Raw genomic sequence first — 23,839 nt, 5'->3', positions numbered from 1 at the left:
CAATCTTTCAAACACAGTGGGAAGGATGTTAGTTTGGTTTACAATGCAGTCTATCACTTTCAAAGTGAATAAAAGAATCCTGTAACAGGAATCAAGAAACAGAACAGGCAGAGAACATGCTGGTGGCACTAACGACAGAATATTCCTTCAAATTAAAAAAGGTGCTTTTAAAAAGCTAATCCAGATCTTAAAAGAAATCAGTGCACTGCAAGATGACCATAAAAAGCTCTGAACAAGCAAGAGGCCACCTGACAGAGTTCTGACAGCACTGTCCAGACACACAATAAAAATCGGACCCAATCCACAAACCAGAACAGCTCCTGCTTTGAGACAATGCCTTCTACTTGAAAAAACCTTCCAAATTATCTTTCCTTACTTAAAAACCAAAACAAAACAACCAACTGCACATGCATATAATCAACATGATGCTTTTTGCCTCCTTTTCCTGCATGTACGTGCATGTCCTGTAACAGGCACATAGCTAACAGCACTGCAGACCTCGGCTTGCAGGTCCATCACCTCAGCCTCTGGCAGACGAGTGAAATACACCACCCCACAATAACATTTCTCTTGCACAGGTATCACATCTAAAGTTATGAAAACTCATGAATAATCAAATGCTTGACAATATAAAACATCTGCCATTGTTAGACTCTAGTTTTTCACCAGATAGGCATTATCTTGATTTACAAAGTAAGCTCACAAAAAATATGAAGATGCAATGCTATGTAAATAATTGTAAGTTAAATGGATTCGACCACTACAGCTTTACTAGGCAAGAAAGAAACCAATCTGAAAACAGACAGGAACTTAAACTAAAGCAATAACTGAAGACTCTACAATCTGAGTTTGGTGTGAACCGACTGGAACTTAAAAGGTGTTTCTAGGTATGTGCATTGTGATTCAACCACATGATACCTACCAACATGAAGAGCTGTAAAACTATGTCCTACTTGAAAATTATATTTAAGTGAAGCATGCCTAAAAACTAATCATCAGGTTATATGTTATTATCCATATGGATTAAAAAGCAGTAACTTTCTATGGTTTTCAATATACAGGACTAGGAGAACGCAAACACTAAAACATTAAATCACATGGCTGAGACTTGACTAAATATTTACTTACTTTGTAAAATCTTTCTGACAGGCTAGAAGTTCTAAGAGAAAAAGTACACATGGTGGATGAAAACAGTGTGGCTGCCCAAGGGAGTCTAGGCACTGGCGGATTGTCTTGAGCACTTCCATAATATTCTGCCCTTGGGATTTTCTCAAAGCAAGAACCTTTAAAACACTAAGAAAAGCAAAAAACATCCATGAGGACTTCAAAACATTGTGTTTAAATTAACCCAAAAACCTCACAATTCAAGAAGTGCTTGACTACTTAAACAAGAGACTGGTATCCAAACATTCAGATGTATTGCAGTAGTGGTATATTACAGTTGGAGTGATAAAGCTTCAAACAGAAGCCAATGCTTCCTGCACCAGTCCAAGTTTTAGAGCCTAAACCAAACAAGGTGAGAATTGGAAACCTTTTTGATTTACATTTTCAGAATACCGGGTAATTTAATGAGAGGTGCAACTATTCTGTATTTGGTACTGAGGACTGCGAGCACTGATGTACCATGTCTTTGGTGTTTGTCACTGTCAACAGATCTCTGGAAGCAAGACAATAAATTGCCAAGTACTAATTTTTTCCATTCTGAAGTTCTACATGCAGAAGTGAATCCAAGGAAATACTACCCTCTATGCGCCCCTACGTGGTTCTGAGTAACTGAACATAAAAACATAATATATTCATGTAAAAACTACTTTTCAACGCTATCTTGCAGCTAAAGTGTGTCTTTAAAGAGGTGTGAAGACAAGTTTCTGCATTTTGTAATTGGCAACATTTTCAATTTGCTTACCTTTCATGGGAGAGGGATTGATCCTTAATAAAGTCTAATATGTTTTTCAATATGGGGTATTTCGCCTTCACAGTAGGCACAGGTCTTGGCTCTTCCATTGATCGGAAAGACAGCAGCCTTAGTCTTCCACGGCTGAACTGAGACTTTCGTGTAGGAGTGGAAGGAGGTGATGATGTATCTTCTTGCTGTGAAACTGTACTTTCAACAGGCTTACTATGAATTGCAGATGCTGCTTCTGTTTGGAGGGAGTCTGGAAGTTGTTCCATCTTTGTATCAGATAGTGTCATTTGGCTCCCTTCTTTTGAAAGAGCAGGAGTTACTCCATCGGATGACAATGAATGTGCTGCCTGGAAGTCCATGTCCACAAAAGAACCTTTTCTTTGGCATTTATCACCAACATAATGTTGGATATCATCAATGTCTTGGGCTTCCAAACTGTCTGATGCAGAATCTTTCGTCTTTGCTCTTACAGGCAAAAAATTCAGTAATAAAAGGCTCTTCTGCATACAAAGTTTTGCTGCACCATAAAAATTGGAAGAGTTACAACCATGACAACGAAATGCCAAACTTGCTATCCTCTGCTTAGGGAGAAAGTGATTTATTGGATTCTTTCTGAGCCAAGACAGCTAGAAAACACTGGTTTTCTTGTTATATTGATCAAGACACTATCAGCTACTTAAATTTTTGACTTCCAAATGCTCAATTTGAATAATCACACTGAACTATACCAAGTACACAGTAGTGAGAACACATCTTATTCTGATAACAGCTAGCTGCTATTCTGACATCAGTTAATTATAGCAATAAGTATCTACACAAATAGATGAACGTAAGTTCAGAACCAGGTGATCCAAGTCAGAGGTTGCTCTCTGTAGAACTTTCTCATGTGCTATTTTCTGCAAAGAACAGCAGAACCCAATCCCAGATAAACCAGTTTACATTATATGAACTATCTCTTAAGGTATTAAAAAGTAACCTCAGTTGCTAATGTACCTTTTACACCAAAAATAATGTTGAAGACTCCCAAGGCAATGATTTACTCCACCTGGAATGATTATACATTTGGAAAAGCAACACTTACCAAGAGTCTCTGGGTTCACCTCACTTGCTTCTGTACTCTGCTTCTCCTCAAAATCATTTCCCCTACCCATCAGGGATTTCTGCTTCATTTCCAACTGCAGACAGGATGTTAAAACAGTTAAAAATATGTCACCCCCTGTATATCATACAGCAAGGCAGTATGAAAACTGCATCACATTAAAAGAAGTTAATCTCAAGAACAGATGACAGTATTTACTACTACCTACTGCAGAACTAAAAATCCATTATTCCAAAAAGAGCAGTACAGAAACTACCAGGGCAAATAACACAGCCTTATACCAAGATGCTCAAGGTTTATAGGCCAAGACCCTTCCTCACCTTGTGACTGGATGTGCATCAGCCCTCCAAATAAAAAAAAGGCTTCCCGTTTAACCCCACCACCCAGGAAAAGATATACACTTAGTCATGAGATGAGATTCTCCAAAAGCATTATGTCATGTAACTAGTGAGTGCTGTCAGATGCTAACACCACCCATCATGCAACAGGTATGATGGAGTTACTCATCTTTACATGAACCTGCACTCATTGCATCTCTAGTGTATCAAGCTGCCAGGAATTCTTGCAGGCAGGAAAGAGGAGATCACAAGATACTAGAGCAGTTAATTTGACTGGCCCACATCTGAAGGGCTCACAAGAGTAGCAGAAAAACAGGCCATAAACTGAATTAGCTGCTCTTGAGAAGCACACAGTTATTAACATTTAGAATCTCCTGCAGACTAGTGAAATCTAAATGAATTCTGGCTCTCCACAGCTGCAGCAGATGACACAGACACCTCTCACCAGGTTGTGAGAGCTGATCACACCACCTCTTGACATAAGGCTTATGTTTCAAGGAAAATTACATGCAGAAAATATACTCTGAACTGAAGCCAGTTACTTGCTTGTCAAAGAAGCAACTACTTCCTTTTCTGTTAGCACTGCATCACTGGGAGAATTATGCTTAAGACCGATTTCCTTCGATGCTACACCTCAAACAAACTCCAACTGCTAGTAAGAATCTTCCTAATTAACAACACACATTCTTGCTGAAAAAGAGCTCAAGTTTAACTGGTTTTGAGCCAAATTCAGTCCAAAGTACACATGATGACACATTTGGGACTGACAGAAGGAGGGAAGTGTAAGAATGCATTTAAATGTTTAAGTTCACAGTTCAGAAGTGAATATATGTTCTTCCTGAGTGAAAACAGCTGACCCAGAATCACTGAAATAAAACATGGTCCCACCCTACTCCTTAACACTGCATTGTAAAACATTAAGGTAAATAACATCAATAGATATCCTCCTGAGTGATCTTACCATCCATATTCTAATTGAATCAGCCAGGGAATACACTTGTGCAAACTCATAGCTCAAAGGCACCTTGCCTCCACTGTTGACTGGAAATGAGAGAAAGAAGAGTCCTGTTTATGTACAGCTCCATTTTTACACAACCTGACTACTTAATTAAAATTATGCTAGAGCCTTTCCTTCGTCTCTTAGTCAATACTTGGGAGTTATGCCTGTAAGAAAAATAAGGAATAAAACCTGCTAACTTTCATATGCCTTAAATACATGAACTACACCTTGACAGAGTTATTTGCAGAGTTAAATTATGAACATCTTTCTCTTCTCTTCCCAAAACTGATGCCTACAGTCATGGATAATATAAACCTCTTCCTATATACACAAATATTACTAACGTAAAGTGATCTCAGTATAATCAAGAAATGTTAGTATTAACTTAAAGCTCTATAGATGCATTTAGTTACCAGGCTTTTTTGTCTATTTTATGCTATGAATTTCTAGAAAGATGAATTCATAAAAATTAAAGAGCTGACTAAACAAGTTTTTATCAAAAGTGGCCTGACAATGACTATGCAGAAAAAGACATTCCTATTCAGTGTCTTTCCTCTCCTATTTCCCCCTTCTTTCCAGCATCGCTTGTACATAATTCATGTGGCATAGGTGAACATGGGCCCTGAACTCAGCCTGGCCCAGCTGACAGATAAAGCTATTAACATAATAGTAGGCTGGATGTCTTTTCCATTCACTAATATTTTCCTGAGCTATCAGAGTTTTCAGTCTTACTCAGAAATTATATCAATTGTCAGACACAGACAAAATGACTAAAGGCAATAACCACTTTAGTCATCAAGTCAGTCTTTGTGTCAATCATTTTCACCCATAATTTTATAGCTCAACATGTAAGCTGTTCAGCTTCAAAGTTGTGACAGAAAGTGAAAGCCTAAAATGAAACCTTTCAAAACCAAGTACCACCTTATTATCCAATACTTCAAACATATCGATAAGCTTAATGGAAGGGTGCTGTCAAGTTAAACAGTTGTTCATTTTGCCTACTAAAAAATCTATCAGTTGTAATACAACAGACATCATGCATGTCTATAAAGACATCTATTTAACACTGAGGATACCAAGGTGAGTTTCCACACTGTAACATTTTGGGAGGTAATTCACACCTCCTTCCTCCACCCCAAACATTTAAAAACATATATAAGTTGGTGGTGGCTTTTTAGGAAAGGTACAGTGAGAGTGGAAAATTATATCTAAATCTCTAACCACTGGAAACCACATTGTTCTGAATTAAAACCCCAAAAGAACATCACTACTCTCTTTAGGTATATCCTTACAAGTACTGGTAATAGCTTATGGTGGTTATTAACATTTGGACAGAGCTCTGAAGGTAAAAGCATGTATGAATAAAGACTAAATACTCTAGAGGTAAGGCTTACCTAGTCTACCTAAATGATGAATTTATACTGTGTATCTGTTTAGAAATAGTCACACTAAACTGATTTTTCACAGTCTATAAACTGAGCTATAAGATAGCCTTTTGCAAACTTTAAGTCCTAATTATTAAGATAGTCTAATAATATTAGAGTTACCATATTTTTGAAGCTTCTCATATAAATCTGGAGTGAGATACACCAAAGCAGCAAATGTTGAGTTCACAGCTTGATCAACAGTAGAACCAGCAACTATATCTGTCTTTGGGGTCTGTTTTTTACATGCCTGTGTAAATCCTTTGAAAAGTTCAGATTTTTGCCCACTGAAGTCCTGGGCAGGATCTGATTTTGCAAAGTCGATAAGAAAGTTACGGCAGTCGTCTTGATGAGAGCTCACAGCCTGGAAAGAATGATAGAAAACATTTACTTTAATAACACCTGAGAATTGTTGCAGCCCATTTCTACAGTTAGATCATCTTGCAGTGCATCTACTGCAGTTGAGAAACCTGATCTAACAAAAGACGTCCCCAAGCAAGGCACAGGTGGTGAATTAGATGATCTTTGAATCCAAACCGTGCTGTGAAAATGGCAACTAATAAAGGGCACAGAACAACAGTTTCTTTCCTCCTTGATATTGGAATAAAACAGCACAAGTGACGACAACTTCAGCACAAGAACATGGCAACTAAGTCTGAATGAAGCTGTGTGATACACAGGAATTTCATGCTAGTGAAACAAAAGCAGTGGTGCAAGTACCTCTTTTTTATCTTGGTGCAGCCTACTGCTTTGACTGGCTCCCAGGAGCGCCTCAGGACACATCTGATGCCTGAACACAGGTTTCCACAGAGGAGAATTAAGGACTGCTGTTACTTTCAAAGGAGGCAAATCTGCTTCACTACCTAGTTCTGCAAGAAATTCAGAACACACACACATCACTTAAATATTTTTGTTCATTTTTACAGATTGATGAAAACAATAAATATTAAATATGCAGTAGGGAAAAAAGTAATGCAAATATACTGAACAAGTAATTTAACTATATTCTCCAACTTCTGTTTCTCTAATGTGATGCAGAAAACTGATGCAGTCTTTCTTTAATGCTATAATGATAGCATCAATTTTTTATCTTGCAGTGACAGGCTGTTACATTATGGAGGAGCTTTAAATGAAACATTTTCACTGTACTTAAAACCACAGAAATTTCCCTGTTTGCAAGTAAGTTTAAAAGCTTTTTGTCCTACAAAAGATATAATCGGCTGTATGAGCATGCTCATATTAAGAAAGGAAGAAATATTCTATGATAAGAAAACTTCAGTCAGGAGGTGGCTGGCCTCTTCTCCCAAGGAAGAAGTGATGGGACAAGATGAAATGGCCTCAAGCTGCTCCAGGGGAGGTTTAGACTGGATATTAGGAATAATGTCTTCACTGAAAGGGCGCTCAGGCATTGGAGCAGGCTGCCCAGGGCAGTGGAATCACCATCCCCAGAAGCATTTGCAAACAGCGCACATGAGGCCCTCAGTGACGTGGGTTAGCAATAGCCTTGGCAGTGCTGTAGAACGGTTGGACTTAAGGATCTTAAAGGTCTTTTCCAACCTGGTTGATTCTCCGATGAGTTCCCAAAATCTACAGCTAAGTACCTGCCTACTTTTCCAAGTTAAGCACTGAGCACCTGATTGCAGCAAGAACTCTTTAACCTTGTTTAAGCTTTTTCCAAGTGGTGAATGACTTCAGATTTAGGAAGCTACATGGAAGTGTCCTGGGTTTGAAATTAAAAACAAACATCTCACTTTTTTTTCAATTTCTTATGGCACTCATCTCCTATTTTGTATTGGTATTTTTTGTCTTCAGTGGCCCAAATCCTAAATTTACTTAACTTCTGGGATTAGCCAAACTTAATTGGTGCATCCAAATTAAAATGAATACCAAATGTTCAGACAAAACTTTAGAAATCATCTGTATTCTAAGCTTTGTATATTGTTTTGGTTTGCTGGCTCCACATTCACACCACCAGTAAGGGGGTGGGCAGGCCACAGCACTAGGGAACAATTTTTAAAGATAAAAAGAACTGGAAGAAGAGAAGATTGGGCAAACTCTCGTATTACTTCATCAATGTAATTCTGTTTAGTATGATAACTTCCAGGTGCCCATGTTTTCCTAACATTGGTTTCTGAAGGTTAGAGAAGTCACAGTGGTGCTCTCAGAGCAGCCAGGCTTCCCACAAGAACTGGGTATGGCTGAAAGACCAAACTTTGTTAAGCAACAGAACAGGAGTGTTTCATCTTGAGCCAAGAGAGGAACAAAAAAGGAACTTCATTTTCGCTGGGGATTTGAAACGTAAGGACCTTATATCTCCTCTTCACATGGCATCACAATTCTGGAGCTATTATTCAATGCACTCACCTCGGAGAGATTTCAGGGCCATACTTCGGGAAGCCAAGCGCCCCATCAACCGGCACACAAGAAGCTGTAAATCCAAGCCCCAAGAAACGGCGACATCCGGTAGGCCGTAAGCAGTGACAGAAAACTTGTAGCCCCACTCATTATTACTGCTGTCAGAGTGAAAGAGAAACTGCAGCCGTGGGCCAGCCTTAAAGGTCACTTTCTACAGAGCAACAAAACAGTCATTTTGCCAAATGTAGATGACAAGAAGACGTTTCAGGGTAATGAATTTCCTTCAGCAACTGTGGTTTTTCAGTATTATGTTCTGTCCATAACCGATCTAACCTCCCCCACCATCTGAACGAGACACCCACAGTACTAAGCAGGTAAACTTTCTATTTAATAGCTTAATGATAAATTTTATAGACGATGGAGCTTTAGACATCAGAGCCATAAAGCATAGAGAAGCATCCCATTTAAGCAGGTGTCACTGAAGAAAGAGCTTAGCCACAGGGAGCACTACAGCTGTCTCACAACATAAAAAATTGTGAGGGCTGAGCATCAACAAGTAAGTTTTACCCCTGTAGTTATAGCAGTTAAACATAATTCTGTGATTCTACGATTATTACTTTTCATTTTGACTGACTGCCCCTTCAATAACAGCAACAAAGAGGGATTATTACTCATTCACTCCCTTTAATTGCATCACTGAAAACTTCCTTTCTCACCTCCTGTGAGGGACTAGACACACACACACACACACAAAAGCACACATCATTTTACACAATAGGTTTCCCCACAAGAATCATAATAATTTCCTAGAGATTGGATATATCACTTGGTTCAGAATTGTAAAAGGTGCTCACCTTAGGCCACTTGTCAGTGCCAACCTTTGTATCATAACGAGTTTTTGCACCTCTTGCATCAGTAAACTCCAGGTAATCATACCTGTGAAAATTGCAATTCATTACTTCCAAATTTACATTTTAAGGTTTTTGGGAAAATGTTTGCTTTTGGATTTTCAGAAACACTGCATGTGAACTGTCACATCTTTCTGAACCACACCTGCATTGCTTCACATCACTATGAAGGATTTACTTCATGTTTCAATGCAAGTTCCAGCAAACACAGACCTGCTTTCCTACAGAACTTTCCCAATCCTTCAGAACTGGTAATGGGTGCTAATTTTAACATCTAGCATATGCCTTAACTAAGCAGTAGCTGGATATGTTGCCAAGAGAAACCAAGCCAATAGTTTTGCCTAAAGAGGGCAAAATAAATCCCACAAGCACAAACTGTGGGGGTCACAGCAGTATTACAAAACAGACTAAGACCAAAGGAAGCAAAATTTGTATGAACAGCATGTCTGCACATTTGCCAGGAGTGGCATTCAGCATGAGAAGTCACTCAAAACACATATTCTAGATTATACAGAACAATGACGAAATCAAAATGGCATGCTTGGAGCACAGGAAGTACTCCTTGGACATTGAAACATGAATTGCCTCTCTGCAGGTAGATACTGGAATCTAACACAACACAAGACCAAATTACCTCCTTTCAGTTTCACATTTTTCATCAAATTCCACCTCAAAGTAAGTTGCCCCATGACATAGGAAGACTGAGACCTCATGGCAATTATTTTCATAGTTATGAGGCGACTCCATCGTCCATGTTCTCAGTACCACAGGCTGTTCTTGCTGCCAGCTCTCCAATTCCATCTGTAGGACAAAGATGTATCCTTGAGATACAAATGTAAAGCATTCAAACAAAATCTAAAATATTATCACACTAGATTTGTGTGTCTATACTTTCAAGTTGCCAGATGTACATACAAAGTGGTATTTAAAAGGCTACCCATAAACTAGTGATAAAGACACCCTTAATACTAATAGTAAGGAAACACTTCTAAAGCTAAACTCATCTAGTCTCTGGGGGAGGAGACAGTCTCATGCTAGAAGTGCCTACAAGTTACTCCATAGGTAACAACAAGAGAGCCTGGATGACTAATGCAGATTTAACGATCTACCCTACAGACATACAGACTTGAATTACATCACCACAAGCAATGAATCTAAAAGTGTTAAGCACATACTATTTTTAAACTATTTTCCTCTTCATTCTCAGAATCCCTCTTCCTATCCAACTTCTACGCCTCCCATTCCAGTTGGATTTTCTGGTCACTTTGCTCATCTTCTGTATCAGTACAGATATATTTCTAGGTCTTCACTCTACATTTTATTACACAACCCATGACTTTAGAAGCTTTCTAGCCCCTTTCAAACGCTCACCAATAGAATCATCAGAGTTCTCCATGTCTGTCTTGCAATTTTGCTTTTGTTTCACTGTACTTATTAGTGCCTGTATCCTTAGTTACCTTATGAGGCTCACTACAAAGGCTTTTCAGTGGTTCTATCAAAGTGCTGAATCCCCGTAGCAGAGTACAGTATGGAATGTCTAAAGTGCAAAAATCCAACAGGAAGATGACCTAGGAGAAAGCACAGGTCTCATGAAGATGCACATCACCACAGCCATGCTACCCGGGAATAGTACAAAACCCCAGTGTTCACTTACCAGCTGACGAGTTGCCATAGCAAAGACAGAGTTACTTATTTTTTCTACTATTGTTTTGCCACTATATTGAGATAAAAGTGACTGCAAAATCGTTCTGATATTTGACAGGAACTGGCCCACATCTAAAGAGAAAAAAAACCCTTAATAGCCACCTTAAGGATTTGCTACCACAACCTGCTTTATCAAACACTTAAGTGTGTGGTGATGTGCATAAGAGGAGAGACAGCAGGAAAGGCATCTGCTGCCCCACGGCAGTGACACTCAAAAGTGAGAACAGTTCAGAGAAATTTTCTGTGGTATTTCTATTGTGGAAACAAGTCATGCTTAGCAATGAGATTACAAAAAAGTTGAGTGGTGAATAACTTATTCAAACGCTCCAAGATTGTTTCAATAATCTCAGCATATTCAGTAGCCTTCCTACAGAAGCTTAAGTACAGCAGCTTAAGTAACAAGTGAGGCTAGTCAGTGTTAGCTATAGCTTTACTCCATTTTTAGATGCAAGACAGGAACCCAAAAGAAAAACAACTTATTTATACACAAATAACAAATATGAAGTAATTTCACATAAAATTACACCTTCTGGTCCAATTAACTACTTAATATTGAGCTGATGCATTAAAAAAACACAACTACAAAACCACTGTAGCAAAACACCCCTTAGAAGTGCCCAGCTTCTTAAGTAAGTTCCTGTCTTCTTGCTATCACAAACAGCAGGAAAATATGTAATCACCACAGAAAGGCTTATCAAAACAAGGGACATTTGAAGGAACCAATATGCCCAAATAAAAGTGTAATTGTTTGTTGTTTGGGTGGGGTTTTTGACATGTTTGCTTAAGATTCTACCAACACCAAATCAGCAGTATAACTAAAATTCTGAATTGCTTAATATGCCTACAAATCTCTTCCCAGAGTGATCAGAAAAGCTTTGATAGTTATGAATATGCTCCAGGCAATCACTGCTGAACCCTTATTGTACCGCAATCTGTAAAATCGCATTTTAAAGCCCTGTATCACACCACAATTTTGTATTCAATCCCAGCACTTACAGTTTTTAAGGATTTCTACTGCAAGATCCTTGGCTGAATTATCACTACCCTTAAGCTGCAGGTAGCACCATGAAAGGAGGCTACCTTGAACAGACCAGAATAAGGAAGACAAGACCGTCCCACTCTCTTGCTGCGCAACATCCAGCATCATCATTTCACACTGAAAAAGAATGTAACAAAAGGATATTCTCTTCTGCTGCAGAATTACATACAATATGTACTAAGTCAACTATGAAGGACATTATCATCCCACTCATGCCACAAAAAGATTCAATGCAACTGACAAGCAGCATATAATGCCACGACGCAACTGATGCTGTTTTGTTGTGATAAATCACAATTTTAAGTAGGGATAGCTACAAGTGAGTCACTCCATGTTCTCAGCACATTTTTTCTGTATATGTAAATGAGCCTCCTCCACTTACACCTCCTTTAGTGTCATGACCAATTCTAAGCTCTCAATATACGATGATTAGTTCTGCTTTCCAGTGTGGCTACTGTGCCATAAAGTCTTCTCAATAATACAGAAAAATACTTCATCTTGTACATTAGTTACTCTAGTATAATGAAACATTACTGCCTAAATAAAATGACTTCAATTGGTTGGAAAATCTAATCCTACAGAGATGAACAACCGTGAAAAGTTTTATCCCAGATAGGAAAGCCATTTCTTTAGCATACATCTTGGGCATGCAGCTTGTGTTTCAATGCATACAAAACCTACAGCAAAGAAGTAGGAAAATGAAGAGTTACCTCTCTTGCTGCCACTAGCAGAAGGGTATCCATGACTGACAGCACTTCACTTATGTCAAGATTTTCAGAAACTCCTTTCTCTGGTAATAATAGGAGTCCACCTGGATCTTGATCACTACGGAACAAAAATCTTCTTACTAACCAATAACAAGCAGCACAGTTCCAAAACACAAATTCAGTTATCATTGTGATACATCCATAGAGATCCTACTGTATAATCACTATGAAAATCAAAAGTTTGGGTTCTGATGACTCCAGACTAATTAAATCAAAACCAACTATCATCATGGACAAGAACATACAGAAATTGGAAGACAGCGTAGGAGGAGTCTAAGCAATATACTGTGAAGCAGCACAAACATTGGGCAATGTTTTATATAGTTATTCCATTAATAAACATATTAAGTAGTAGTATTTTCCTCTCTAAAGCAAGAGACAGTAGAGTTCTTTTGAGAATTATTTTCCAGGGGAATAACATTTCTAAAACCAATTAAATATGAACTTATTCACAGATGTTGGGTATCAGGCAATTCTCTTCCATCTCAGGACCCCTTACCTGAAGTGAGTACACAAGGATCTGAAGGCAAGATGCACAGATTGCTTATGTTCTTGCTCTGTGATGTTTTTCTAGAAAAGGAAAGAGATTTATTTTTACGCTATGTTCAGTTTCCCTCCTCTGTGAGAAAGGATTCTAATTTCTGTGCTACTATTCATTTTTGGTAAGAAAAGCAGGGTTAGCTCCTCTCTCTTTCTTTGAATAAGCTGCAGAGAGAAAGAAGGGGGAGGGTAAAAGGAGGCAAAGAAGAGAAAGGAAGGTTTTTACTTTAATGGGACAAAACAGATTATTTGACAACAAGAACTCAGATTTTTCCTCTTTTCTGCATAAAGAACACAGGCAGTAAACAAGCAATTTCTCATTCAATGATTTACCATCATGGCGAAGAGCTGGTGTCGCCTGGTCTGTCTATCTGGGAAAAAGATAGCTGCTCCGCTGAGTAAGGTGTTCTTAACTTCCTCTTTCAGCATTTTCATTGGCATGAAGTTACTGTCCCCCATATCCACTACTGCTCATACAAAAAAGAAAGAAAATTACAGTTCAAATTAATACTCAATCTGATGTGTCAGAGGCATAACCGAATTCAAGTGTTGTTTTACACATCTTCAAGCCCTTGTAAACCTAATATGTCAGCAGAAAATGAGGGGAAACATCTTCACTTCCAGCAAGAAAGATTTTTCTAAGCATATATTTATTCACTAAGTAAATTAATTCTAGGAACATTAAGGCTTGACAACTATCAAACCTAACAGAGCTTTCAAGATGTGACAGATTCTACATGAACTGGTTTATCTTTAGCTGACTTTTTAGGAGACTACTAGGGAATTAACAAAAAAAAATTACACTTTAATAAAGAGAGTACCAACCTACTTCCAATGCTATCTAGAGTGTAATTCCCATTCTCTTTGCTGGCTCTAGAGTCTTCCCTGTGTTTCATTAAACCTTACAAGCTCCTAGTAAGATCACTGGTATTTATATGAAACACCAGAAATAAAAACCCCAGTAACATTAGATTAAAGGATCACATTCCCTGCTGGCTCAAGCAGGTGACATGCTCAAAAGAAGTTTTCTATTGCAGCTGTTCCCACACCCCATGTTGTCAGAATGTCTATAAAAACATTTCATAGGGTCCAGGAAAGTTTCACTGTGATAGACTTATTAGTACTCCCTGACCCAAACAAGAAAGGAACAGTAGATGACTTGGCCTCTAGGAATAAACATCTTTTCCTGAATTGTAACTGTTGTGATACACTTCTAAGCCAAAACAGACAAAACAGGCAATATATTCAATATAAACTACCTTCACACAAATGTCTGTAAAGCTCTTTTGCAGCTTCTGTGTGACCAGATGTTTTACTCTGAGAAGTTTCTTGAGGTTTAGCAGTTTTATTGTCTGCGGTAAGTACAGAGAAGCAGCTCTGGAGAAGCTGCAACAGCAGTGTTTGAGCAAAGATACATTCTTCCCTTGGGCTGCAAAAAAGCATAGAATAAACAGAAGCAAAAACAAGAAGCTTTTTTTGCACCAAATAGGTAATGCTATGAAAATCACTATCTTAGATGGGTAAAAACCACTGAGTAGAGAGCACATAGGCAAAAAAAGTATAGCTACCGGCTAAATTAATCTACATCTCAGGCTTCTACATAACATTATAGTTAAAACCCCATATGGCAGCAGTAGGAAAATGTTATTTATGTAAATGATGTAGTTTAGGAAGAAGAAACTGCTGCAGCTAAACAAAGCATACACTATTTATATGTACACGCAGAGCTTAGTGCTTCGGCACACAGAAGTGACTTACTTACCTTTGGTGAAGTTTATTGTAAAAATTCCAGAACAGCTGCAAATCAAGGCCTGTGAAATCCAAAAATGACTTGTATTTTAATCCACTCTCCTTCTGCTGAACCTTAAAAAGGCAAAAGAAAACACAGGATTGGAAAACTAATTCTATACAGAACACATTTATAAAAAGTAAATCCCTGAGCAGCGGGCTTAAACCAGGCTAGTTTCTTATATACTTAGAGCTACCATGAATTCCAGTGTGAGCTCCTCCATGGATACTCCAGGGTCTCAATGTGACAATTCATACTGAAACCTTCCCCTTAACAGAGCTAATAAGGATTCTCTCTCCTCCTTCTAGATGCCTAGTCCCCCACTACCAAAAGACTTGACATTACCTCTACCTCTCCATGTAATTTAATTGAGAGTAATAGCCAAAATGAGATTCTCCATGGATCAGAAAGGAAGCTGAAAAGGCACAGATGCATGCATTATACGAAGAAAACATGGTTTTGACATGTATCCTCAAGTAGGGTACATGAGGTACATGAGGCTGACACATAACAGCACACACCAGCCCCATCTCTTAACCACATATGTCTCACCCTAGATATCCACAGAATTTTTTCAGATGACGGTATGTTTTAATCTATGCAGCCTTCCTAGCTATCTCTCTATGCATTTTTCAGATGCTTGCTTCAGAAATACCAACAGACAGTAGAGCATCCTCCTGTTGCATCTACTTCACCCAGCATTGTAACCCGATGTTGAAAAATGGTTATTAACCCTTTTCTGGGCCTGAAGCGAGCATATTCCTAGCCAACACAGAGAATACTGTTCTTCAGAAACCCTTTTTTCCTCCACAGCATGGTTTTAACAGTTGCTATTACCTAGGACCAAGATTTTCCTTAGGCAGTCACAATTTATTTTAGCACAGCCTTATTCCTTTTAGCATGTACACCCTTAAAACGAACTAAGCAGAAAAAATACCAGGTCCTGTGCCAGCTGCTGGATGAAATGAAGTGTCTTCAGGAGAAGAGTTGTGCCACAAACTGTATCATCATCCGTTTTCCTGCATTGCAAGCAGTTCATGCTCCTACTGGGCTCATCCCGCATAGGCCGAAGATACCCAAGGACATTCAGGCCTTGAACTCCGAGCCGCTCTGCTGTGTCTTGTCTTGTGCACAAGAACTTTATCATCAAGTACTAGAAGGATATTAGCACAGCACAAGATTTGGTTTTAAAAGCTAGTACATATTTGGCTTTAAAAGACATGAGTGCACATACATTCGACAAGACTACAGGTGGGATTGGGGTAGCAAGCCTTATTCCCTGTCAATCACTTCCACAAGTTTAAGACACCGAGCCTGAACTCTCCCCACTTCCAAACAAAGTCACAGTGATGGTTCTGTGACATCTACAAGCACCTGCAAAGTTAGTTAATTCATTATCAGTTCCATTCATTCTGCATACTCTCTTCCTTGGTTCTACAGTTACAGCACTTTTGCAGGTTAAAAAGTTACTAGCTGCTTTTAGAAGCAAACAGAGGATTAGTGTGTAATATTTAAACATACTTTTAGGCAATCTGTCCACTGTGAGATACAGAACACAAAGCAGAAAGGAACAGCAAGTTCTGCAATCCAAATGTACTCAGTAGCTCTATGCGCTCATGAATCTCAGGGACTAAGTGTTACACAGACAGCAGCAGAATGTCTTAGCAAGTAGCGATGGCTTTAGAAAAGTTCCCAGTTGACTTTTAACTGCATCACCACTTCTGCTAATTCCTACAGTACACAAAAGGATTGGGGAACTGAGCAACAGCTGATTCCAGAGCCGAGATAAGTGCAGGATCTGAAAAGCAAAGTTTCCTACTTAAACACTACAAATCAAAACCTGTATTGTTTTGCATTTGTTCAAGCCACTATAGGAACAGAAGTCCCATGTTCCTCAAGGGAATTAGTCTGATGGAACTGCTTTGTAATTGTTTGTCCCTTAAAACAAGGGATCTGGCTCTGAAAGAATAAACGTAATTACACAGCAGTTAATTCGTCTAGATATTAGAACAAAGCAACAATCATGTCATCCTTTTTGGAAGTATCTCCTCAGGATAAAGCCAACAGTCTGCACATTCTCACATATCTTTGCATTAAACATATGTGTACATACAGAGAAAAAGAATAAAACTCACAGGACAAAAGTTGGCTTACGCTTAACTAGAAGCCCATTGCTTTTTACCTCTACCCAGAAGAGCTGCCCTTACACATAAGAGTTAAGTTTATTTCAGTTGACATTACAACAAAGCACAGAGAAAAGCTTCTGCTCACTGTGACTGGTTCAATGGATTTTTATGGTTCCTTACTTGAGAAATTCTGCATTCCTGCATTTTGACATCAACTTCATCCCATTCTTCTTCCACTTCAAACCAGCCAATAGGATCATCATCTCCCAGATCGTCACATGAGCAGCTGCTTCTATATATAAAAGAATGCAACAAACTTCGTTAAGTTTAAAGGAACTACAAAGCTCTTGATATTTTACCAGAATATTTTTGCATATTATGGTTATAAAGATGTGAAGAGAGACAATGGAAAGTTTTACACACACAAATTCTAGCAAGTGCAAGGTCAGAAAGTTAAGGAAATCTTTTCAGTCATGGTTCCCAGCCTCCCTTCGCTCCTGAGCGACAGTTCCAAGAAAGTCATTTAATAAATGCTGATTAACACATGACCTTCCTAGAAGGGGCTTCTGCTATCAGTGATGTGCACCTCCCATAGAACATGGATTTTGTCATATCCCTTTTTAAACAAGTCTTTAAATCAAGATATTGAAACCAACAGCTATATACATATTGCCTCAAACACATCACATTTGGGGTCACTGAAATCAAACAACTAACAATTCAACGATGCATTATTCTTAAGTCATTTGGAAGACTTTTCAGCAGTTCAAATGACATTGAAAAAAGATCTAATATCACAATTATTTTCCAGATAGTCATTACAAGAAGCCCACCTATACCTGTTCTTTAAGAACTGCTTGAATTCCCGCAGCTTCCACTTGTCATAGCTTTCAAACCTTTTGAAGTGTTCCTCTGCATGGAACTTCTCTGAAGCACTATTATAAGCAAACACCAGCCCACACTGGGCCCCGATGGCTCCCCTTCGGACCTAAAAGAACAAATTGAGCGCAATGGATTAACAAGTTGACAGTAAAAGAAGATGCTGCTTTCACAAGAAAAAAGTTACAGAAAAAGCCTGAATACTGACAGCACTGATCTCTGGAACTGCACAGAGAAATTATATGCATTTAGAAAAGTGTTAGGAAAACTAAGTCAATCAGGATCATGCATCATGGTTAACATTTGCTGTATTTATCACCCTCCTAGCACCCAAACTCCAGCTCTAGTTAGAATTTACTTGCCAGAAGTCCACCCATGTCTAAGTGTTTTTGACACTGAAATACAGAACCTTGCTCCAGAAATTTAACTACCGCTGTGCCTTAAATAAATAAATAAATTCAGCTGCAGAAATCTCACTGAAGCTTGGTCCTGGCCCTGAGATTTAATCACACGATCTTGCTTTTAAACAAGATAAAAAAATCACACCAAGTATTCAAATTACACTGATGTTTCTAAAAAGACTTTGAAAGACCTACATTTAACCTGAACTCACATGCTATATATCTTGACTCCTGCTATTCACACAGTCAAAAAAGTATTTTAAATGCAAAATCTGACATATAAATCCATACCCTTTAGAGAGATACCACACTTGTCACCGACTTGTAAGATATATTGTAAGATATAGACAAACGCAATATAAAATAAATGGCTTTACTACATGCCTGTGGCATCCTGTAACAATTTAATACCTCCCTTTCCTTAAATTCTCTGTGATTTACAGCAAAGCAAAACCCTACAATAACACTATTTCATGATGAATTTAAAATTACAGTTCATACAAAAAAAAAATACTTCAACTCTACCACTAGGGAAACAAGCAAACCTTCTGCTTCAAAAGCATACAGGAACTGCATACCTTGATTCTAATCTGTGTCACTTGAAATGAAGATTCAGTTCCAGTAGAAAGAATAATACTTGCTCTGGTTTTCCCAGTTTCAGTAAGAAAACCTAAAGCAGCAGTAGAGACAGAACGAGGCTGGAATGACTGCTAGTGCAAGCTGTGAATTAAGGGGCAGGGGGGGAGCAAAACCACAACACTTTTCTACTGAAATACTCATTAGCTAGAGAGCAATCAGCCTTTGGAATAATCTGCCCAGGGAAGTGGTGGATTCCCCAACATTGGACACTTTTAAGATTCAGCTGTACAGTATGCTGGGACATCTAGTCTGGGTCATGCTAATGAGGTTAGACCAGATGATCCCTAAGGTCCCTCCCAACCTGGGGTTCTATGATTTTGGGAGAGCTACAAAATGAATTCAAACACCACATGCAAGCAAACAGAAGGGTAAAAATAAGCATTTAGAAAGTGCCTGATTTTCTATCACAATAGCTTGCATTTAGCAGTAGCACTGCACAAAACACAAGTTTTTAAAATAAGATGAGGTAGCATTTCACTTAAAAAAAAAGGTCAAAAAACCACAAATTATTTTGTTCAGGTTGTATCCAGTACATGAAAATACTGCATTAACAAAGGCAGGATTAAAAGGAGAATTAAGTCATGTGCAGTCAATGAGAATTTCAAGGGTTTCTACCAAATCTCTTCATCAATATTTGGGAAACTAGCAATGAATGATTCACGACTTAAAGCCTCAAAATGTGCTCCAGGTCATTTTCTCTGCAAGAGCCCATTGCTGACTGCCATGTCAAATTCTCCCTCAAATCCAATCTTTTTGTTTGCTTTAACAATAAATTGGCTCCTGAGAAACCCCCACTGTAAAACAGACTTTACATACTGGGGGCTTTTTGTTAGGTTTTTTGGGGTGTTTTAGTGTTGTTTTGCCCCCTTTTCTTTTTTGATTACAGATCTTCCATATCATAAAATTATTAAGTAGCACCAAACAGATATAAATATATATATAAGGAGCAGCATCACAGCCTTGATAACAGTCCTTGTGTCTGTTTAAATATTCTGGATTTTAAGTTCAAGCTATTACCATCCCCAGTCCATGGCTCCATAAGGAGGTTTTCAGGCCCTGATTTATCTTCTTTTCCCTTGACATCACAGGCTTGCAAAGTGAGTCGTAAAGGTTTTCCTGAGTGAAATAAATAAATAAATAAATCAACAGGTTTATCAACTTCATAAGAAACAAACCCAGAAAAGTCTGCTTTCTAAAGTTCTTCATGAAGATAAGAAATGGAAGAATAAAGGGAAGAAAGTTACAATGAGATTTTTACCACTGTCAGTCAAAAAACAGGGGGGGAAGAAATTGGAGCATAAGGTACACATTAACACAAAATAGCTCAAGTTTTAGATACAGAGAGAAGGAGAATGAAAACCATGACAATTAATGGCTGCACACTTTGGAATTCCCAATACACAAAATACCACTGTTGGCTTACAAAAAGCAGCAGCTACTCCAGGAAAAACGAAGCAATTTTCAAAGCTTTTGAGACTCAAGACTGATATTATAATTAAAATAATTAATGTGTCATTTGGCACAAGGTTGTAAGTCCTGACAAAACATACTAAAAGCCAAAGGGGAAAATTCTTCATGAAGGACTAGTGATGATCTCAGGAGTTGACACCTGGCAAAAGACAGATTTATCAAACAAATACAGTTAATACAGCCAAATTCTACCTTACGCCAGACCACACACAGCTATATACTTCTGACATACTCAGATTAATTTATAAAAGTGAAAATAAAAGAGCTGTAAAGTGATGCTAATGACACTCAATTTAGAACACATCTTATGTTATGCACGTGTCTGCAAGAGGGACCAATTACTGAGGCTAAACATGCAAAAAAGCATGTTATTGGAAGAACAACAATAATTGAAGCCATCTTTTACACAATACAAACATCTTTTACACAATACAAACATTATCACCATCTTGACATAAGGGCCATTACCTACAAAAGTTCATGTTTTCTTCCTCAGCATGATGCCACCTGGTTCAACTCTTAGATCACATAAAGCTGATCTAATCGCCAAGGTTTTAGGGCCATTCAGCTTCACAGGGTATCTTCTTGGTAACAGTTGTTAATTTAGAAGTCTTGTATAATTTTAAATCCCAGGAGAACAAGTAAAACAACTCAAAGCTGCATACTGTATGAAGTATGTACAGAAAAGGATCCAGCAATTATTCATTTACCGTATTTATACAGCAGGTTCTGTCTGACCACTGCCATGGAAGCGATAAGCGATGAAGCCTTGTATGGAGTTTCCAGATGATCAGTGATTGTACAAAGGGAACTTATCACTTTTGCAACACTCCCCCTGGCTAAGGCAAAGGCCAAGAGTGTAAGCTCAACCTCAGGAGTGGTACAACAACTGGGGAGGGAAAAAAACAACAGTATGAAAAGAAAAAACTCAGGACACCGTTTTTAAATAAGACAGATGATGCTCATATGGAAAAATCTCCAGTGCTAGTTTCTTAACATCTTCCAATTTTTCAAGAGCAGGTGAGTAAAGATGAGAGAAATTCGATATACAAATTCTTCTAAACCATCTTCTACTGCATCAAAACACATCAACACAAACTTACCTTGTTATCCTTATGAGGAAGCTATCGACTTCTTCCAAAACATTTGGGGATAAGAAGCTTGAAAAATCTGTAGAGCCTGGTGTTAGGGATAGAGGTGGCATGTGTTGCAGTGCTTTCCTAGTAAAAGGACAGAACATAACATCAGAAAACCAGACAGAATCAGAGAAAACAGCCTTCTAAAATGGATTAGATATTTGACTCATCACACTTTTTGAGAGCAGGTCTGTACAAACGGGTTCTGAGTGCAGGAAATCTACTGACCCAGACAATCACTTCAAAAGGTAAAGCGAGTACTGCATTCTAGGCAGGGAAAGTTTAACAGCTGCTGGGTAATCCTGAATCTAGTCTCATCATCTCAGATTCAATGAGACAAATCAAGGGGTTTTGAATTACATCTGTGACAACATTAGAAATAGTGTCCACATACTGCTTTATTTTAAATAGTTCTAGCACTGAGCAAGAGCCTGTTAATAAAGGGAAAATTGCTTTTAAATTCTCAGAACAATTACAGAAACTGAAAGAGTTGAGATCAGAGTTTCTGTTTGATTTCCAAAGGTAATGTAATAACCCCTGAAAATACAGATTATTAAACAGTTTCAAAGTCATTCCATTCAATACTAAAGTTTGAGGCTTTGCTTTCTAATTCCAAACACTGAATTTATAATTCCTGAGAACATATTTTTAGTCAAGATTTCTCCAGTCCTTATCCCCTCAATATTCATGTTGTATTTCTAAAAACTATCTAAACTGAGGGAACCCGAGGGCCCCCAGTTTTAGTAAAGCTTGCACTTATGAACATTCCTCAGACATAAGCATGTAGAAAGTTATCTAAGCACTAAAGAGGTTCCATAGATGACACAAATTAAAAGATAGGCTTAATGGACTTTAGCCTGCAGTACTCATTACCCTAATGACAGCAGTGCCCTTGAGCATGGTGGAATCATGCTAGCTAAGCTCTATAAAAGCTGATGTGGGTGTATAGTGATTTTATTAGGATTCCAATCCTTCAAGTCACTGGGCAGAAGCGTTTGGCAGTCACACAAGGAAACGTTACACAGAAAACAGCTGATCACCATAAGCAAACAGCTACAGAGATACTGCATGTATCTGACTATATCCCCACGTAATGCACTACAAGGCATTACACAAGCAAAAATGCGCTCAAAATTAAGCTAAATTAACCTCCATTCCATAAATGGAAGCCGTCCAATATTTATAATCAATAAAATTAACAATAATTTTAAGCTTCTCTAAAGTACGACAATTCAAAGGACAGGCAAAAGAAAAAGGTATTTTTCAGTGTCTGTTCAGTCATGGCTTAACAACTAGATTAGATACAACAGTAAGGAAAACTAGTTCTTGTATGTATAAACAGATAAAAGAGAAGTATCAAAATTTGAAGTGTGATAGCTAAAAAGATGATGAAACACCATACTGGAGGGAGGTACATCAGTTTACTGAAGCTGTAAGTACTTAGAAAACCCAAACCAAACTAAAAATAAGGCTATTACATGCCATGGAAGTTTGGTACTTACTGAGTATTTTGCAAAATAGTGTGAACAAATGCTGGGTTTGTTTCCATGGAAGCTGTCACCAGAGAGGTCAGCAGCGACCAGTACCAGATCGCTGAAGCATCGCATACGGAGACGCCCACCTTCTTCACCCGTTGATACCCAACAGCCCTGAGCCCGTGGATTCTGGTGTCACATCCATCACTAAGGCAACGCTTGATATTTATCTGTACATCTGTCAAAACACAAAATAAGCCTTTTTCCCCCCATTTCTTCTGCTGGATGAGATCTAGAAGAATGCAGATATTCAAAACCAGAATTATCGCAAAACCTCTGAGGAAAATAGCAGCAGATATGTAACAGTACTCCCACACAGAGACAACTCTGCATATGTGTTTCTTCACTGTACACCCTACGACTGGGAAAATTTAGCCCCTGAACAGCTTATGTGATCCATTACATATGGTTCAGCTAAAAATTAGGAAAAAAGCAGAAAAACAAAAAAAAAAAAACAAAAAAAAACCAAACCCCTCAAAGTGGAAAATAGATTACAGATTATTTCATCAGTACCTTTCTACCTACATACACAGGAAGCATCTTGGGAGTGGTAGTGGAGAATTAGGGTAAAAGAGTAAAGCCTAAAAGTAAAGTTTTAAGTTGCATAAAAATCTTCAAGTAAACTCTTGACCATTTTGCATAGACAGCATCTTCCTAGTTACTTCTGAGGAACAACATCTTTTCCACCTGCTTCTGTGCCACTGCAGGTTCACCTTAGTGAAAGGCACCTATTTGAACTGAAGGGACAACATTTGTGAAGCTGCAGTAACCATCCTTCTGGCTT

At 38.3% G+C, this 23,839-nt stretch overlaps 1 protein-coding gene across 3 annotated transcripts in view; it reads right to left on the bottom strand.

Moving 5' to 3' along the window:
• ZZEF1 (zinc finger ZZ-type and EF-hand domain containing 1) overlaps window positions 1-23,839 on the bottom strand; it is a 59,252-nt gene that overhangs the window by 26,357 nt on the left and 9,056 nt on the right. For all 3 annotated transcript variants that reach the window (XM_061470378.1, XM_061470379.1, XM_061470380.1), the window contains 25 exons: window positions 23,023-23,233; window positions 21,488-21,604; window positions 21,095-21,273; window positions 19,932-20,030; window positions 18,854-18,945; window positions 17,835-17,983; window positions 17,176-17,287; window positions 15,807-16,022; window positions 14,843-14,943; window positions 14,340-14,509; window positions 13,414-13,547; window positions 13,040-13,110; window positions 12,484-12,598; window positions 11,731-11,890; window positions 10,685-10,806; window positions 10,488-10,598; window positions 9,665-9,831; window positions 8,977-9,058; window positions 8,132-8,333; window positions 6,488-6,636; window positions 5,891-6,131; window positions 4,305-4,384; window positions 2,988-3,081; window positions 1,907-2,423; window positions 1,129-1,293 (listed from right to left, as the gene is read on the bottom strand). In XM_061470378.1, the coding sequence (XP_061326362.1) occupies window positions 1,129-1,293; window positions 1,907-2,423; window positions 2,988-3,081; window positions 4,305-4,384; window positions 5,891-6,131; window positions 6,488-6,636; window positions 8,132-8,333; window positions 8,977-9,058; window positions 9,665-9,831; window positions 10,488-10,598; window positions 10,685-10,806; window positions 11,731-11,890; window positions 12,484-12,598; window positions 13,040-13,110; window positions 13,414-13,547; window positions 14,340-14,509; window positions 14,843-14,943; window positions 15,807-16,022; window positions 17,176-17,287; window positions 17,835-17,983; window positions 18,854-18,945; window positions 19,932-20,030; window positions 21,095-21,273; window positions 21,488-21,604; window positions 23,023-23,233 (3,856 nt within the window). The remainder of the gene's footprint in view (window positions 1-1,128; window positions 1,294-1,906; window positions 2,424-2,987; window positions 3,082-4,304; window positions 4,385-5,890; window positions 6,132-6,487; window positions 6,637-8,131; window positions 8,334-8,976; window positions 9,059-9,664; window positions 9,832-10,487; window positions 10,599-10,684; window positions 10,807-11,730; window positions 11,891-12,483; window positions 12,599-13,039; window positions 13,111-13,413; window positions 13,548-14,339; window positions 14,510-14,842; window positions 14,944-15,806; window positions 16,023-17,175; window positions 17,288-17,834; window positions 17,984-18,853; window positions 18,946-19,931; window positions 20,031-21,094; window positions 21,274-21,487; window positions 21,605-23,022; window positions 23,234-23,839) is intronic.

This window comes from Pezoporus flaviventris, unplaced genomic scaffold (assembly GCF_033815535.1).
Source record: "Pezoporus flaviventris isolate CSIRO_AGI_PZ_B2104156 unplaced genomic scaffold, CSIRO_AGI_Pfla_v1 ptg000063l, whole genome shotgun sequence".
Classification (NCBI taxonomy): domain Eukaryota; kingdom Metazoa; phylum Chordata; class Aves; order Psittaciformes; family Psittacidae; genus Pezoporus; species Pezoporus flaviventris.
Note: the sequence above shows the minus strand (reverse complement) of the source record. Positions and strands in the feature narration are given on the sequence as shown.